Genomic DNA, 18,865 nt, shown 5'->3' with positions numbered 1-18,865 from the left:
GTGGTGCTTGATTGGGAAATTGACTTCAGTCCCAACTCAGACCAGTCAGACTCAATTCTGCTTTTTTGGTGGAAATTACTGGGAAAAAGAAGTGCTGTTTGGTCATCTTGACTCAATGTGGAAAACCCTCCTTAAATATATTCAATGCAGAGGAAAGTAAAACTGAGAGAAGGAGAAAATTCAAGCCCTCATGATACTGTGTGAGATCCCAGATCCAGTGATCCCCAAATTGCTTCTGTTTCAGTTTTGATTAGGCTGAAAAATAGCCCCTTCTTTTGGGGGGCTTAAATTAGAGTTCTATTTCCATCACAAACTGAGAAGGTAAAAATTATCTTGGACTGAGAAAGTAAAATCTGCCTGGCCATTCATCAGACTGGAATAACAGGCAGAGATAAAGCCAGCTTGGCAAAGTGAACAGGAAATGCCAAGGACATACCATGGCTCTAAAGTGTCCTAAGAATACCCTTGAGTGACTACGACTATTTGAAATTCTATCAGTAAGAATGCGACATCCTACTCGTATGCAGGAGCTAAGTCACTCTGATACAGGAAAGCTGGTGCCCCATCTCTGACTTGCTGAACCAGAAACTGTATTTTTTTTAAGATTCAGGTAACTGTATGCACGATAAAATTTGATAATTGCAACAGGGAGTCCTGGGTGTTTTCATAGGGCTTCTCAAGATAACTCACAGGTGGGGAAGGGGGACATGAATCCATTAGCCTTTCCCTTATGAAAGCCATCCTGTGATAAATTATTTTGCGAGTTTTACTTTTTACTTTTCTGTAAATGCTTCTCTGAAGTAAGTAACATTGAAAAACATCACTTTAAGTCCTTTTAATATTTCCTTGTGAACGAGCTCATCAGATTGTGAGGAAATAAATTTTATTTGTAGTGGATAAAGGAAGGAGGACTCCTACTAAACAGAAGCTGGGAACCTGCACATTAGAGTCCTCTACCCAATTTTGTCATTTGCCCATTGTATGGAGATGGCTGCCGGCCAGAGCTGCTGGCTCTTTTAAGGTACATACATCTGGGAATAGGTCTAAATAACAGAATTGGAGGGGGGGGGTCCATCAGAGGCCTATTTGTTTAAGAACCAAGAAACCTCCTAGAATAATTTGAGAGAAAGCAAACTCATGAAAATAAATTTGACCAGGAAGAAAGCCTTGGTACCCAGAGGGGAGTAGTGACTTTGAGACTAGCATATGACTTTGAGAATAGCATGGTGGCTGTCTCTGGAATTAATTTCTGTCCCAAGCCCATACATCACAGAGAGAGGGAGTAGGGTGAGAAGGGAGGGAGGGAGATTGAGAGAGAGAGAAAGAGACAGAGATTTGAATTTGGGTAATTATCAGGCTACTAGAGACCCTCTATTAGAATGTAACATAAAGGCAGGAGAAACATTTCACACCTACCTTCATTCAGCCATGATTGCTCACTCCTTCGGCACCTGAGGGCTTTACCGGACAAGCAGTGCCTATCTGGCAGATTCTTGGGGCTCATGGAAAAGAGGCAAATATTGGAGGCTGAAGTGAACATCAAGACGAGGAAATAACAACAGCCAGCCGCTGAAAGTTGTGGAGTTTTTTATTAAGTACACAGGAAACATCCTCTGGGGACTCAGGAAAGTGTGGGGAGGGGAACAGTCTTCCAAAAGGGTGTGTGAGCAGAGGTCTTGTATAGAAGCAGGAGTCTGTGGGAATCTAGATAACGTATCCATGCAAACTCATTTGTATCTACAAGCAGAAGAATGGAAAATTTCGCAAGAGATTTTGTTGATATTCAAAATGTAACCCCCTCCCTCACCCTTCCTCAGCTCTTTTTAAATAGATGCATCATAAGCCAGTTCCCTTGGGTAAATAGTCTTTGCAAAGACTCAGTTGACTTTATAGCTAAGAGAAGAGGTTTTTCTGTCCTTGGAGAGAACGCTAGGCAGTATGTTTTCTCCTAACTTCCTCCAATGTTTCTAGTATTTCTCCAAGGAGAAAAAAGAGGTAGAGGATACTGCCTTGGACTTTTTTGAACCCTCATCACCACCAAACAGTGCTCAGCATGTGCCTGACCCTCAAGCACTTGTCTACCATTTGAATGGGTCACATCTAGTCACAATTTAATTTCACTGCTTCCAAACATGTTGTGATAACTGCCATGCCCTGGGAGTACGGACATTGCTAAGATGTGCCTCTTCCTGTCGAAGTTTAAGTCAAAGATTCATAATCCTATAGCCCAATGAGAAGAGGATTATTGGTTCTATATTAATATTTTTGCCTTTTCCTATTGCTAAAATAAAAACCATCCTGCAGACACGTTTTTCTCCAAAAATGAAAGAGCACAGTTTAATAATAGCTGAGCACTTGTATTGAGGCAAAAGATTTCCTCTTCATCATTTCTCAGTAAAACCCCAGGAGGTCAAGTTTACACATTTCTCTGAGGGAAAAAGTATGAGGGGAGAATACGCATTCTGCCAAGGAGTTCTTTGGGAACTGCCGGCATTGGCATTCTTCTTCTCTCCCTGTCACTTAGGGTACTAAATCCCACTTTCCAGAATTCAATGTAGTTTTGATGTGGTTCATCTTTGCTTAATAGCCAGCTCCAGATGGTTCCCGGAATACTTCTATCCACTGAAGGATGAATATGGTAGAAAGTGCCAGTTACATTTAGGTTTGCTTCTGGCCCTTGATTCCAGTGCAGCCTTTATTATGGCTTGTTACTAAGGACTATGTTGAGGCACATGTTGGGAGAGCCAGTGCTGAAACTGTCCATTGCAGGACGGTCTTTCTACTTAAAAAGAAGTATTTCCTCCAATTCCAGATGATGTTTTCGCTCCTTTGATCTAGGGAGCATCACCGTTTTTATCCTGTGTGAAAGAGACAATTTATGGGGGCTGCTTTGCTTTGTGCGGTCAGCCTCTTCTGGCGAGAAAAAAATTCATCTGAAGTCCTGGAGGCAAGCAAAGGAAGGAGAAGAGATAGAGCCTCTAGTTTTTGCTGTTTTTGAGCCACAGTTAGAATGTGGCAGCCAAGCTTGTACACACTGCCCTGCACATGATGACAGGGAATGTGGCAGAGAGAGGATGGGAATCCACTCTTCATTCATGTATGACCCTGACCAACCAATTTCCAATTACGCTTACTGCAGAAATTGTCCTTTTCTTCTTAGGCTTTTAGGAACAACTGTGTTCGAACAGTTTTACTATCTGGGGATATTACCTTGAAAAGATCACTGAGAATAAATGTATGTTTGGTTTTTGTTTATTTGTTGGAGGACAAAATGATGCCACCTGTTAGCTCCATTGACAAAGTACCAAAGATGTGCTTCATCCCTTTTCCTAAGGAACATTTTAGAAACGTTTTGTAGTGCTTAGCAAGGAGCCTAGCGTACGGCAGGTACTTGGCAAATGTTTGCTGAATAACTGAATAACGGCTCTGATCAACTATTGCAATGTTAAGGACAAAGATATGATTATGTGGAGTATTATTTGCAGATACACACTGTTTCACAAATGTAGAAATCATTACAGCTTTATAAATAGAAATCCTCTCATGTCATGAACTCACCAATGTATATAATAGGCAGAGTTTTGGGGGGCACTTATGTTCAAGTTCAATCCCCAAAATTATCTTGGACCACATGTCGTTTTGTTTTGTTTTGCTGGGTTGTCTTTAAAATACTATTACAATGCTTAAATTTTGTGTTAAGCCTGATTTGAACTCCAATACATAGGGTTTGTTTGGTGAAATACAAAGGCATTTCCCTTTTGAAATAGTGTTTCACACATTGGGCATAGTGAAGGTTCAGCAAAAGTAGATTTCATTTACCCTAAGCTTTTAACCTCAAAATGGTATCTTATAATAATAATAGTAAATTAATATAATTTTGTTGTATTGATATTGGTCTTCTTTGTGGTAATATCAGAGGCTGAGAGTATTAGATTTGGAGATACCTAACTTTGATGCAATGGCAGTACTCATGGCATTGCCTTTATTGGTGGAGAATATATCCTTTCACAGAGGAAATCCTTACACGATGATTCATATTTTTTAAAAAATTATATTTTCTCATGCTCTGAGTCATGTTCTACTTAAGAGATCTACTTTTGGACTTATAATGCAACACTGATAACTATGAAATAAAAAAAATAAAGGTAACTGGTACCAGCACTTTATTAGGCATTTCACTGGATACAAAGAAACTTTTTTTACATTAAGAACAACAATCTTATCCAAAAGATTCACATTTGCTAAACAGAACAGTGGTAGGTATGTATTTTCTTTATACCACATTTATTAAAGTATCAGTGACCAGATCCTAAAAAGAGAAGGCACAGATCTGTCTCCCTCTGGTGAATTTCTGGTCTAGTGAAGGAAATGTCACCAGCTCTGCAAATTCTCATCCTTTAGAAATGAAGCAAATCAATGTGAATGTGTACAAGCAGGGACCATGAGATGGAAATATTACATTAAGAAATTTGGATTTTCTTGTCATTCATAGGAATGTTAAGAGAGGAGGTAGGTACCAAAACTGTTCCCAAACACCAACCACATTTAGATCATGTCACGGATTCACTGTGGGATACAAGAGTATTTGAAAATACTATTTTAGGAATTCCAACATAGTTCTATTCTCTGCAAACTGTTCTAGAAACTGGCCTTAGATTTCATTATTCTTACTCTGGGATGTCTTGAGTTCTCATTTCCTCCAAAAAACTGCTGGTTGTTATAATTTGCTTTGGCAAGTCTCCCTGTGGGGTACTGGTTCATTGTCAAGGTCCATATTCTATCACCTGCCCAATCCCAACCCAGTCTCCTGAGGAGACTGTGTCTACATCCCAGACTTTTTTCTCTCTCTCTTTTTAGCAATCAAAAGAGTTCTTTCTATGTCAGATTTTCTATAATTTCATAGATGATTAGCTCTAAACTGATAAAAATAATTTGTGGTAGGGTTGTAATGAGGGGAGTAATAGATTAGTTCGTTACTCTCTGAAGAAAAAGAAATTGAATTTTAAAAGAGGTCCTGGTATTGAGTTGGAAGGTGCTACCACTTTTCAGGGGCATTTTTAAAAATTTAATTAATTAATTAATTTTTACATGTGAGAGACACAGAGCTTGAGTGGGGGATGGGCAGAGGGAGAGGGAGACATAGGATCTAAAGCAGGCTCCAGGCTCCGAGCTGTCAGCACAGAGCCTGGATGCGGGGCTGGAAACCACAAACCATGAGATCATGACCTGGGCTGAAGTGGGACACTTAACCAACTGAGCCATCCAGGTGCCCCTCAAGGGGCATTTTTAAGGTGTGGTGTGTTTTTGGATGTCCTAGTTACTGGGGAATATTACTTAAGGGATTAGTGGGGGAGAGTTTAGATCTCGAAACAGGAGGGTGAAGGGAAATTTTGAATGTGGTGGCATTAATCTTATAGAGCTACTTGATTATGCCACCTATATTTGAGTTGGTCCTTTGTAAAGCATTCATGGAACTTGGCATGGACCAACATTTTCCTTCAGGAAGGGTATTAGGACTATAGATTTCCATAAGATATCTTAAGATAGGGGTTCGGAGGGAGGTAGGATCTTACCCTTTATAGGTAGCCCAATTGAAAAAGAGAGAGGCAGGATGGATAGGGTTGCCAGATTAGGAGAAAAAAAAAGAAAAAAAAAGGACACATCCCATTATATTTGAACTTCAGATAAACAATGAAAAGTTTTCGGTATGTCTCATGAAATGTTTTGGAAATTCTCATACTAAAAAATACTGTTTATCTGAAATTTGAATTTCACTGCGTGTCCTGTGTTTCATCTGGCAAGACTAAATATGGAAAAGAAATAACTGAGGATGGAGAAAGAGAGGAAATAAGACTGATTAATATTCCACACCCAGATACCAGGCTCAAGGAAGATTACAAAGTTTTTGCTCTGAGCATGACAACTCACGCAGATCCTTGAATTAGTCCTGCATTTTCTATTGCTAGTCTACACGCAGGCAGGTAACAAAGGTGTAAAAGGATGTCGTACACCTGTGTTTTGAGAAGGGAACCGTGTTGGAACCACCTAATGTTGATGGGTCTCTAGTGACTCTCACAGAGCCTCGGCAGTTCATCTTGACTGAGAATTCCAATGTTTAAAAAGCAAATGTCTGAAGAAATAATCTTTCACGGAAGACTTATCCTCATAAGCGGAATGGTTCCGTGTTTGGAAGAACAACTTCTGAAGTGCACTGGTTCTGTTGCTGATGGAAACAAATGTGAATCTAACTTTTCTGCATGATAATGAAGTGAATAAATACATTGACATTTGAAACTTTTGAGAGGCTTCCGGTACTCCATAAGCTGAACTATTTGCTTGGGGGAGCTCAGATAATTTCTAAAGCACATTCCTCACATGATTTTTTTTACAAAGGCCATTTTAGACAAAAACATAATTTCTCTTCAGATTTTTATCCCAAATTACAACAAAAAATGGCAATGAGTTAAGGCTGGTCACAATGTGCCCTTTTTCTTTAGGATAAGTTTGATTTTTGATAAGATACAATATATTAACACACAAACCACATACAAGCACATACTTTTGACTCATACAAATATACATTTAGAACTAATACCTATAAAATCGTACCACAAATGAAATAAAAACTGCACAATTTTTAACAGACTCAATCAATACATTTTACAAATTCTACAGAACATTTTATTGATGTCATTGGGAAAACAAACGATTTAGAGCATTATTTAAAACTGTATATAACACAGGAGCCACCAATAAGTTATGGCAAATATAGCCTCTACACCATTGTGTCACTGTAATCTAGTCGAAAAGACTAAAATGCTGTCAAATAAAATACTTGTAAAAACCTTGTTTAGCATATCCTGAGGGACACTGTGCATTATTTTCTGTTAGTGATTCAAAAGTCAAGCACTCTACCTATGAAACTCATTTGGATGAGCAACCAAAGGTTAGGAGGTTGCATCATCGCATCTGTAGAACTATAGAACTGGAAACTCACGAGAACATGCATTTCCTGAGACCTCCAACTTTCCAGTCTGGAATGCTAACAGGGGAGAACCTGAACAGGTAACTCTGGCTAAAACATGTTAGGAACTCAAAGAACTGAAAACAGCTTCAAGTCAAGATGTTTGTAACTTTGATTCAAGTCCATCTTCAATTCTCCAGCTTGAAGCGTAATTGACAACGTATTTAGACTATCACTGCTCGTCATTTCTTATTTATGATGGTCTCATTTTTCACTGGTTTTCTAGTGATCTTTTTCTCCTCTTGAATATGTAAATATCTGAGTTATGTTTATGCCCATTAACATAAGGAAATACTGATTTTAAGAGTTAAAATGGCAATAGAATCAGGTTGGGTGATTAGAGAGTGCAGTTGTAACTTGAATAATGCGTGTGAGATGTGCATCTCATGTGTGTGTATGTGTGTGTGTGTGTGTTTCTATGCGTGTACACACACAGGCACATACATGCCAAACACTTAATGCTCTAGTACATTCACTGCTGGGTGGTGCTCTATGAAAAGGGAGTTTTCCCAGTATGGCTGAAAGTGAATATTGAGGTCATCATACAAAATATCCTAAGGCTTTTCAAAGATGCCTCCTCATTCTCTGCACTCGTATGAATGTGTGGTAATAAGGGAGACATAAATGATAATGGCAAAGTATTCGCCATTTCGGTCCTTCAAAATTACAGACAGGAAAGCAAACGAAAAAAATGATATTCTTTGCCTATCTTCCCTCATCCCACCCCCTCCTTTGATTTCCTGCTGCAGATTGGGTAGTGGTTGGATTTTGTTTCTGTTTTTGCCTTGTAGGACTTGTGACGTAAAGTTTTAAGAAAAAGCCAAACAAAAAGTGCACCAAGATATACCGCCTACATCCTGGGGCCTATTTGTAGCCCTTGTGCTCCTGGCTCTCTGGAAAGACAATGCCCTGCGAAGACAAAGGAGCAGAGGCTGAGGCTAAGCTCTGATTGCATAATACTAGTCCTCACCCCCACTCTATTTAAGGCCCACAGCCTGCTCCCTACATCCGCCTCAGGGCAGAGCCAGTAGGCAGAAGACAGCCAAAGGCACCTTCTCTCTGTTCCCCTTTCCAAGGACTCCTTCCTGGTGACTCTCCCTCTAGCTGGAGGACCCATGGTCCACTTCGACCTGCTCCCGCCTTTAGAAATGAAGGCAAGTCCGTTTATTCTTGGTGCCTGCTACATGGGGACTGTATGTCCACATGGAAACCATAACATTGACTTGAAAGTACCTTTTGTCCAACAAGGTTTCTGCGTGCATATCATTAATAGCAATAAAAAGCTTTCTCCAGTAAAAAAAAAAACAAACAAAAAAAAAACCTGCACAATTAGTCTAATGCTTCAGCATGTTTGTTTTTTCCAGCACCCAAATGACAAATATGACAAAGCTAATTCTAGGCAAACATTATAAGAAAGCATCTAAGTTCAAGAAAATACAACATAGTTACCCCTATATTTTATTCATTCCTCATTAATATGTTGAAAGATTTGTTTTCTGTCATATTTATAAGTTAAATCCTTGTGTCATTGCAAGTGTGCTTGGCTAAAGATCCTCCCGAGGGATGAATAATGAATTGTCAGAGAGAAGATCTGCTCACAAAGCAAATTGACAGGATGTAAATTTCAATAATCCATAGTCCTTTAAAAAGGATTCATATTCAACTGCACATTAAGAGCAGGTGAAAGAGATAAAAAGACAATAAACTGCAAGAGGAGGGAAGGTGGAAAGAAAACTATATTTGTGAATAATTAAGTCCCAAGCCAGAATATTTTTACAAAAATATTTGAAGATAATCAGCTACTCTACGTTCAAAGGTCTTAACCACGCTTTTCATACCTTGCTAAGGGTTTCAGTCTCAAAATTAAGTGATTAAATATCACCAATATTTTCCCTGGAAAAGGAGAACTGTGATTATACCCGTGTCTGCGTGTGTCTGTGCGCATTTGTATCTGTCTGCCGGCAGGAGTGGGTACGTGTCGGCATACTGGGGGTGGCACGACAGACACACAACTGGAATGTGGAAGTGTTGCACGTCTGCATGCTGCTGCAGCTCTCCCAGGCACAACTACACATTCTTCATAAACATTCTCTTCAGGGTGAAAATTTTCTCTTTCCTCCCTGCAGCTGCTAAAAAATACTATTTTCTGACAGTATTTAAAACCTTAGAACTAGCTCTTAATTACTCAAAATCTTGACACAATCTTGGGATCAACCCCCTTACCTAGGTGTAAGAGATCAAACCATATGTCCTATGTTTAAATTAATTAAAAACTGCAGACATGCTTTGATTTTTCTATTTTCCTATGGTCCTACTTTGCGTGGAACGCATTTCCCCGGGAAACTCTTGAGGTGCAATTATTTCTAAACACGAAGTTAAAACAATTCATAATTATAAGAATTTCAGCAATTTATAGATTTTTAGAAATGCCTCACAGTATTCCTGTGAGGCACACCGGTAAGGGTTATTGTGCTCTTTTAGAATATTTTAGAGTTGTCAAATATCACAAAGACACCAAGGAGGGAGCAAGGCTCAGAGCGGAGTTATCATTTTCCTTCTCTGTAGATGTGGACTATATCAAAAGTTGAGACACAGAAAGGTTCTGTGAAACTTTTGCCTCTGCCCCAGGCTCGATTCTGGGGTAGGACAGAACCCAGAAGTGATGAGTCAGTGTTAATTTTCACTGTGTCTGCCCACACCCCATGTATTTAAGCATCTCCTAAAAACATTTCATGGATCTTTAAGATTTTACGCTATACATGGTTTCAAAAATTTTTAATTCTTTCTGCAACCCTTCCTCTTTTCTCAACTTTCCTCAACTTCGAGTAAAAATTTGAACTGAAGCTGCTCGAAATACGTTCCTCAAAATTTGAGATTTAGAATTACATGTTCGGAGATGCCAATTTGGTAGGAAAGCTTGCACAATGTTTCATTTCTTTCTTCTTCATTTTCCTTCCTTTTTTTTAATCAAGAGAATTAATAGGGGAGATTTTGTAAGAGTTCTTTTCAGAACTTCCTGATTTTAACACATCTGTCATAATTTTTTACTTACTGAGGATTTGCAGGGCAATATTACTTAAGAGATTCCTGAATTAAAATGGCATCCATCTCTTCTCCCTCCTCCATTTTTCACTACAGGGTTGGCACTAATCATTCTTTCAAAAAAGTTTTTACTCTATATTTATAGCTGCCTTAAATAGAAACACTGTGAAACACTGTTATATTCATATAACACAAAAATTACTGATTATGGCCTCCAATATTACTGATGCAAGGAAACTGATTTGATGCATATTTTCTATGACCAAAAGTTAGCAATGATCGACCAATTGCAGACAACTATAGAATATTATATTATACCAAGTCTTCACAAAAACAAATTTCAGTACAACGATGTAATACACATTACGTTGGGCATTCAATTGTTTTGAGTCCCATATGGCAGCTGATTAAAAAGAGCGAGCGAAAGAGGGAGCAGAAAGGTTCAGTTAGTGGAAACAGTGTAGGAGCCCTAGGCTGAAACCGGAAACGCAATCAAGTAAACACTCATGAGTTATACGTTACAAAGACTAATTCTGGAAAACAAAATTCACTGGTCTTTTTTTATCCCTAACACTAGTAGCAGATTTTGCTCATCAAATGGGAAATGAAGTATTTATAGTAATGCAGAGTATGATAATCATCACTGAAGAAATGGATTCCCCCTTTTCCCACCCACTACCAGCCTAATCCCCTCAGAGACTCAGTGGAATAGGAAGATCAGAGTGTTTATAGATAATATGCCTAATACAATGAGTCTTCTCTATCTTACTCGTGGATGCTCCAAATGGTACTATCAAGTGTTGGCTTCTCCCTCATCAAAGACATAGTTGAGCTTTATGACAGTGCTGATGAAATCCCCAAGTTCTACAAAATCAGCAGTGACAATATTGATGCCACTCTCTCCTGGCTTCTGTGTGCGGACCCACTGCATCATGGCAGGAAGAGCTCTGAGAAAGGAAAGAAAAAGAGAAGTCACAGGAGGCAAGATACTATTTTTCAAGCTTACAACACCCAGGCTTAACTTTAGTTTTCTAACTTATTAAAATAAATGCCCCAATTATAGACACAGAATAGAGAAAAAAAAAAAGCCAAGTGGACAATGGTAGATTTTTAACCTCTGAAGGGACTCTGCAGGAGAAACATTCACTAGAGCGGTCCATATTGGACTTTTCCTCTTTGGAGATCTCAGTCGCTGTGAGAGTTTATAGGGCAGTTTTCCCACTGAGAATACAACATTTTTGCACGCGTATTCTAGTTTGGCATGGTGTGATTTCAAACCCTGCAAAGGCATGCGTGGTGAGGTCAGAGATGACTACGTACACCTAACAAACATTTATGATGAGGTTGTTATTTTCAGAAAATGTGCTAGACACTGTAAATAGATACAACAGAAAAAACCTCTGCATCCAAAGAGTGCACGATTTGCTGGTGGGAAGGTAGATACGGAAAAACATTTTAACGTAATACAATCAGGGCTCATCCTTTAAGCAGTTAATGATCACCTATTATATTCCAGATACCACTGGAGGCCCTTGGAAAACTTGAATGAACCAAGAAGATAAAAATATTCACCTGTGAGGAGCTTACATTCCAATAAAGAGGGACAAACAATAAATAACAATCCTAAATAAGTTATGTCATTTGATAGGAGGGAATAAGAGCTATAAAAATGGAGACAAAAAAGGATTAGGAATGTGCAGGTAGAGAGGGGTGGTATAGATTACAACTTAAAATAGGGTGGGTTATAGGCCTCATGGATAAGGGGATGTTTGTGCAAAGTTAAAGGAGACAAGGGAGTTAGTCATGTGAATATCTAGGGAAAGCATTTCAGTTACCACCATGGCCCTAAAGGGGTAGCGTGTCTACTTGGAAAAAGATCTGATATTCAGGACACAAAGTGCTGTTAAGCCATCATAGAAGAGTTAGAGCTACAAGAGTGGATAAGATTACCCGATTTTGCAGAAGGAGAAGAGAAGAGAGAATCTGAAGATCATGTGAGGGTTGAGCAGAAAACTTGATTCAAGAAAAGAAAAAGAGAAGTAGGTATAGAGGTAGAAGGAAAATCAGGAGCATGTAATTATGAAAATCAGGGCAAAAAGGAAGCCATGCCCCTTTTGGTTTGTGAAGCAGAAGTATGGAATGGAATAGATCTCAGAAAGCATACCTGGTCTAAGCAAACTCCACTATCCCAGGCAACACTGGGTCGACTGCCTTGGACTACCTTAATCTGGTGGATAATACCTTAAAAATTCTGATCCATGTTTTTCAGCATATACATTTTCCCATTGGACACAGATAGGGGAGGATCCAATTGCTTCTAAACGAGCATGACATGGATCCAAATGCCTTCATAGAATAGACTGGCAGGTGGAGAAATTTGGTCTTCACAGCAACAGTTTCAGAAGATAATTGTACCTTACAATGAAAAATCTGGATCCCTAAGTACAGACACAAGTGTGTTCAAGTTGATTAGAAAGGCAGATGCCTTTGCTATGTGTGTGCAGCCACTCGGGTTTGAATTCCATTACTTGTTCTTCTGGACTTGCCAGAGCAGAAGATATCTCTCTGTTGTGAATGCAGAATCGTCTTGGCATTTTAGAAAAGGTGGACACTCTGTGGAAAAAGTTATCCGAACTGGGGCATTTCCTGGGAGGAATTGGGAGGTGGGAGGTGGCATGAATAGGATGACCCTGAGGCCAGTGCTCATTATGTATTGACCTTAACTGTGTGCTGGTTCACTAGATTCCTTGAAGTTCAAGGTCACAGCAACTAATTCCCATCTTAGAACCATGACCACCACAGAAACAGCTCTTCAGATGCCTTCTACCACTCAAAGATTAAAATCCCTGGGCCTGAATTTAGCAACTCATTATCATCCCCATAGGGAGATGTTAGGAGAATGTGAAAGTGCTCTGCTCTGTTTCCTATAAAATAGATTGCTCTGAGGATCGATGAAACATCCTTTTGGAATAGCGTGTAGGCCTCAGGTGAAAAAAAAAGAGAGTTTTACATTTAAAATGCCATTTCTCTGAGTTGTGGGAATACTTCTATATTTCTGTTCAGATATACTTTCCTGAAGACAGTATGATACCAAAGACAAAACAAGTAATAATGCCAGGTTGTATCTCAAGTACTCAGACAGTTTTAAGTAGAATTATATTAAACAAAAACTCAATATACTGTATTAAAACCAGCTAATGCTACTGAAGTTATAATTATTTAGAATGGCATTTTCATTATGGCCATTTTCATTATGGCCCCCCTATGGAGCCTTTACAAATAGTTTTTCCTACTCACTCTCCTGCTCCATGATAGACTGTGTTGATATACTGATTCTATATCTGTGTTTTATACACAAAAAGAGTTGATTTTGCTTTTGCCCTCCTGAGAACCAAGGTTTGCCCCTTTGGGCACAATATTGATATTGACAATGCAAATGTACAGCTAATTACCAAGTTTTGACTATATTTAGTGTTGGATAGAGTGACCTACTCTGGTGCTAATAAAATATTGTCCCAGTGTAACAATTTTCATGGTAAAAGCTGGTTAAACTGTAGTTTTTTAAGTCATTCATTCATTCAACAAAGATGTACTGCACACCTCTGGAGAAGAGGGTTCTAACTACAGCTCCCTAGAAGCACCCTGAAGTTCAAAACTTCATCTCTCTCAGAGAAATGCTGCCATAGCCTTGTCCCCACAGTCCTTTCTGTGCTTTTTCTACGCTACAACCAGGACAATCTCTTTTCATTATTTCTCTACAAAAACAACCACAAACTCTTCTCTCACCTACAAGATACATCTAGCTCTCCAGCAGTGTAGATGAATTTGTCTACACTTCTCTCACACCATCCACCACACACACCCCTCTTTGGCCTCGTCTGTTATTACTTCCTACGTGCTAATTTGTTCTCCAGCAATACTGAGAGGCTTGTATCTTTCCCTAACCACACCCTGTGGTTTCATCATGCCCTCAGCATTTTTTCAGGCCTTACCTTTCTATGAAATACCATTCCTTCTTCAGTACCTCTTCTTGGTTTAACTAATTTCTATTTGCCCTTTAAGATTTGGCTCAGCCATTATCTTGATCCCTCCCACTTAAGTCTGGGTGAAGAACCCTTTCCTTTCTTTATGCTTTATATCCTTTAAACATAGTTCTGTGACTATGCATTGCACAGGGCATTGAGATAATTCATTTCCATGCCTTTTTCTTTCAGTGCCTGCACACTTTTCAAAAAACAAAAATCGTATCATAGTCACCAGTATACTGCCTGTACCTACCACAATACCTGAAACCTAAAAGGAAAAAAACCCCACACTTGTGGAACTTAAACGTTGAACTAGAAATCTTGGTCTCAGATGTCACAAAGTCTAACAAGCAAAATGGATGCGAACCAACTGTAACAATATAATATGGTACAATGATCAGGGGCATAGGATTCCATGGGAGCATATTAGATGAAATAATTTATGTCACTTAGGAGAAATTAAAGAAGAATTTAAGGAATAGATCACAAAACAGGTGGCATCTGAACTTGGTCATGACTCATTAGATAAAGAAGGAAGGCATTTCAAGAGAAGGGAAAGTACATGCATAAGCCTAGGTCTGTCCAGAGATGGGCAAGGATTAGAGTCGCGCATATAAAGTGCTAAGATGAGTGTCTAGCTCTTTGTCAGTGGTACTGTCTCGAATATCCACTGAGGGACGGCCTGTGCAATGCCCTGCTCCAGTCTCCAGAATCTCCAGGAAGGAAGGCAGCAGGAAATTCTGACAGCCACCTAGCCATAATACAGTCTTAATGGAAAAATGAGCCTGTGGGATTTCTTTCCAACGTCCACAAACCCAATCAAAGACAGAAAGGAGGAGAGAGGTCCTGGTGCTATAAGGGCAAGACTGGTGATGAGGGTTTTAGGGAAATGTCCTGGGAAGGGCTTTGTTTCTAGGCACACAGTTGTGGCAAACATCTGAGTATGCTCGTCCCACTACAGATGCTAATTAAGTTGGCAAAAGAGCAAGCAGTTTCAGAACCAAAGGAAGCCTCAAAGCCCTTCTCTGGACTGTGGAGCTCTCCCGAGGAAAGGCATCTTCAAACAGATTGCAGGCTTCTTAGGGCAGAAACAGGCACATCTGCGGGAGTCCGGATAACCTCCCTCCAAGGAACAACAAGAGGGGAGAGAAATGGCGGCCAGAGGTCTTCTGAAGCGTTGGCTTTGAGAATCGGTTCTGAAAAGATTTCAAGGAAAAAAAAAGGAGTTGAAAGTACTGAGTTCAGCAACCCTCAGTGTGCTGACCTTGACTTATTAATTCATGTCAATCTCCTACTTAGGATGCTTCAATCACTTCTTTGTGCTCTGAGCACAAAGGTAAAAATCCTTAACTGGCCTATGAAACAACTACCACTAACGGCTTCTCCACTTGCGTCTCCGGTCACTCTTTCCCTGGTTGGATTCTAGCCACGTCCTCAGTCTTGCTTCTGGACCAGCCTGAGTTTGCTCAGGGAACTTTGTAGATGCTGTTTTGTTGTTTGCCTGTTTTTTATTAGAATGTCTTCTCTTTTATGCCCCTTTACTTGGCCACCTCACTCGTCTTTCAGGTGATAGTTTAAATGTCACGGCTTCAAAATGCTAGTCAGAATTGTAATTATATTTATGTATTTGATCAATATCTGTCTCCCCGACTAGACTGCAATCGCTTTGAGGAGGAGGACTGTTTGTTTTCCCACTGATGTATCCCCAATGCTTATGGTAGTGCCTGGCATAGACTAAGTGCTCAATAAACATTTACTGAGTAAATGAACAGGTTTTATGTTTTTAAATTACTTTGGGAATAGAGATGTATGCCGCAACATAATTCGTGAAAAGCCTGCTCGGTTTTCCTCACTGTGGCTACTGCCACAGATTTGAGTTTGTGAATTCACGCTATTTTGTTGAACGAAAGTGTGTGTGTTTTTTAAATTAACTTGACCAATTTGTACAATGATTTTCCCTGCCTTACACATACAGTGTTGGGAGAATCTGTGTAATAATAATGATAGTAGTGACCATTATCTTTATAAGAATAAAGTATATCAGAATTAAACTTAATCAGATTCATTTACTATCAATTTCATATTAGTGTTCATGATTAATTCTAATTACTTATCATTTAATTAGATTTAGATATACTAGGAATCCATGTCAAATTTATATTCAAGTGTGTGTGTGTATACACATAATACTTTTACCACAAATGCATTTTATATATGTTACTTCTCTAACTTCTTGAAACTGTGGGTTTTTTGCAGTTATGAATGAATGATTGTAGATAATAAAATACTTGGATCGTTCAGTGAATTTTATTTGAATGCATTTAATTAAACAATGACATGTTTCTTTTATTGAATGAAATAGGATCTCCAAATTCATTTCATTAATTTTTACAGAACTCTCTGATGGCCTTGGGGATAAAGATTACAAATGAAAATGTCAGGGCCTCATTACTGCCTGTCCCAGACCCAGCCTCTCCTGAGATATGGATTTTTGTTGATCAGCAAAGTTTAAAATTACGATCACAGGTCTTTCTTTCCATGAGCAACTGAGTCACCCAGGACCAATTAATTAAAATCAAGTCCGACATATTTTAAAATGTGATTTCCTGTCAGTCTGGCTGTTTCTGAGAGCTTAGAAATTTCACTTGAAAAGGTAAAGAAAAGAAAGACAAAATAAAGAGAAGCCCTTGCGTAAAAGGTTGGTGTTTTATTCACCAAAGGATACAGTGATAAAAGGCAGGGCTTTTGCATCTGTAGGTTTAAACCCTGAAAGAAGCTTAGAAATAACCTCAGGTAGACAGATGGGTTATCTCATAAATCATAACTTCCTAAAATACAAGGCTTATCATTCCTTGCTAAACCTGTTTCTGTTCAGGAAGCTGCATATCTGATTTATGCCTGATGAAAATAGCTCATTTTTCAAAAAATCCTCTTCCCCTAGAATTGCACACAGAGGAAGAAGGAAGTCATGAATTACCTATAAGACAAATGCCCTCACAAACAACTCTAGAGATTTTAGAGGACTTGAGCTTTCCTAAGTAGGAGACTAAAGCCTTCCCGTGCCTTCCTATGACCTACACTACATACTTGCAGAACTAAATTACTGCAGCCATTAGGTGTAAAACAGAAAATAATTAAAGGCATGACTACACACATAGCTGGTCTGAATTTTCCCCTCTCTGGCAGTGAAAGGACGAAAGCCCTCTCTCCTTGACTTTTCTAGATTCTCTGCTTAAAACTCCATTTGTAGCTTCATAAAGACATCTGTTCAACAAATATTTATGAAGCACCTCTTACGGTGTGCTGAGAACACAGTGGGGGTCAGAAACAGACACAGTCCTTGCTCTCCCGGCACATACAGTCTAGTAGGGGAAAGAGATTTGTTACAAAGAAAAAACCAAAACAATAACAAATAACAGGAAAGCAAAACCTGGGTTGGTATTAAGAGAGAAACTTCAGTTCTGGTCCTGACTACAGTAATGTGTTTTATTTATAATCTTGCATAAATTATGCAAACCCTCTGTATCCCAAATTCCCCTAATTGTAAAATTAGAAATAATAGCACTCGGAGGTAGACGCACCCACACACAAAGTGATGATATCTATGAGGGTACGATTCAAATGTAAGGTCCGGGGTTGCTCAATTTTTTTTTAATATTTATTTTTGAGAAAGATACAGACAGAGTGCGAGCAGGGAAGGAACAGAGAGAGAGGGAGATACAGAATCCGAAGCAGACTCTGGGCTCTGTGCTGACAGCACAGAACCTGACGTGGGGCTAGAACTCATGAACCATGAGATCATGACCTGAACTGAAGTCAGATGCCTAATCGACTGAACCACCCGGGTGTCTCTCGGGACAGGGTGGTTTAAACGTGACTCAGCACAACCATGAAAGCAGACATGTTTTGGGGGCCATGGGATAAGGACATAAGAGCTGCTGTCATATGAGGCATATCAGGCAGGGGACGGACCTGCCTTCATCATCACCCTTACTAGTGGCTTTAAGTTTTCAAAGGGATACATTCCAAGTCCCCACGAGTACATGAAAGCTATCTCACCTCCTTCCCATGCCGGACAGGTTGTTTAGTTTATTTTTGCGTTTGTTTAGCAAAAAGCAATGCAGTCAAATCAAAGCAAAGGACGCCATTCCTTTCCTTTGATGCTGGCAACAGGAGCTTCTTAGTGTGGCGTGGAACAAAACCGTTAAAAATTCATTTTCAATTAAAACAAGATCATAGAAACTACAAGAAGAATGGTGTTTAGAGCTCATAAAATGTCCTGTGTCTGCAGGCTCATCATTTGCTCCCAGCCAATGTTGCAGCATAAGCCGTAACCCTGCTCGGAGAACAGAGGGGGAGGGGTCAGCTTCCCACTGAGCAGGGACTCTCTGGTCTGCTAATTTTTTAAGGGAGCAAGCGAGCAATAAAGCATTGCAAATTCTAAACACAGAGACCCTTCTGGATGTTGAGATTTAGATTGCCAGGAGGCACACAACGGGTTTCATTCAAGGGTAGCAGCTCACGATTATGAACACCTCTGTGCGGGGTCAGGGGTTTTCACCTCAGTTTATTCCTCCACACCAGATAGCCCCTCACTCGGGGCAATGTTCAGGTACTCAAAGTTCAGAAGCAATTGACTTCATTCAGTACAGTTTCTATCTGTGGGCATCTGTCCTGCCTTTCTGCTCTTCGGAAAGATTTCCATTGGCTACAAAAGAGCCACAGTTGAACGGACCCTGAAAGCAAATTTGACATTTCTGATTTCGCTGGGAAC

General features: G+C 39.5%; 1 protein-coding gene across 3 annotated transcripts in view; it reads right to left on the bottom strand.

Annotated features, from left to right (window-relative positions):
* Positions 1 to 4,146: 4,146 nt before the first annotated feature.
* Positions 4,147 to 18,865, bottom strand: part of PLCXD3 (phosphatidylinositol specific phospholipase C X domain containing 3) — a 231,194-nt gene continuing 216,475 nt past the window's right edge. For 2 of the 3 annotated variants that reach the window (XM_045037674.1, XM_045037666.1), the window contains exon 3: positions 11,021 to 15,287. In XM_045037674.1, the coding sequence (XP_044893609.1) occupies positions 15,104 to 15,287 (184 nt within the window). In that variant the 3' untranslated portion in view covers positions 11,021 to 15,103. The other variant, XM_019811398.3, reaches the window with a different exon arrangement.

Source organism: Felis catus, chromosome A1 (assembly GCF_018350175.1).
Source record: "Felis catus isolate Fca126 chromosome A1, F.catus_Fca126_mat1.0, whole genome shotgun sequence".
Taxonomy (NCBI): domain Eukaryota; kingdom Metazoa; phylum Chordata; class Mammalia; order Carnivora; family Felidae; genus Felis; species Felis catus.
The sequence above is the reverse complement of the archived record's forward strand: the minus strand, read 5'-3'. Positions and strand labels throughout refer to the sequence as shown.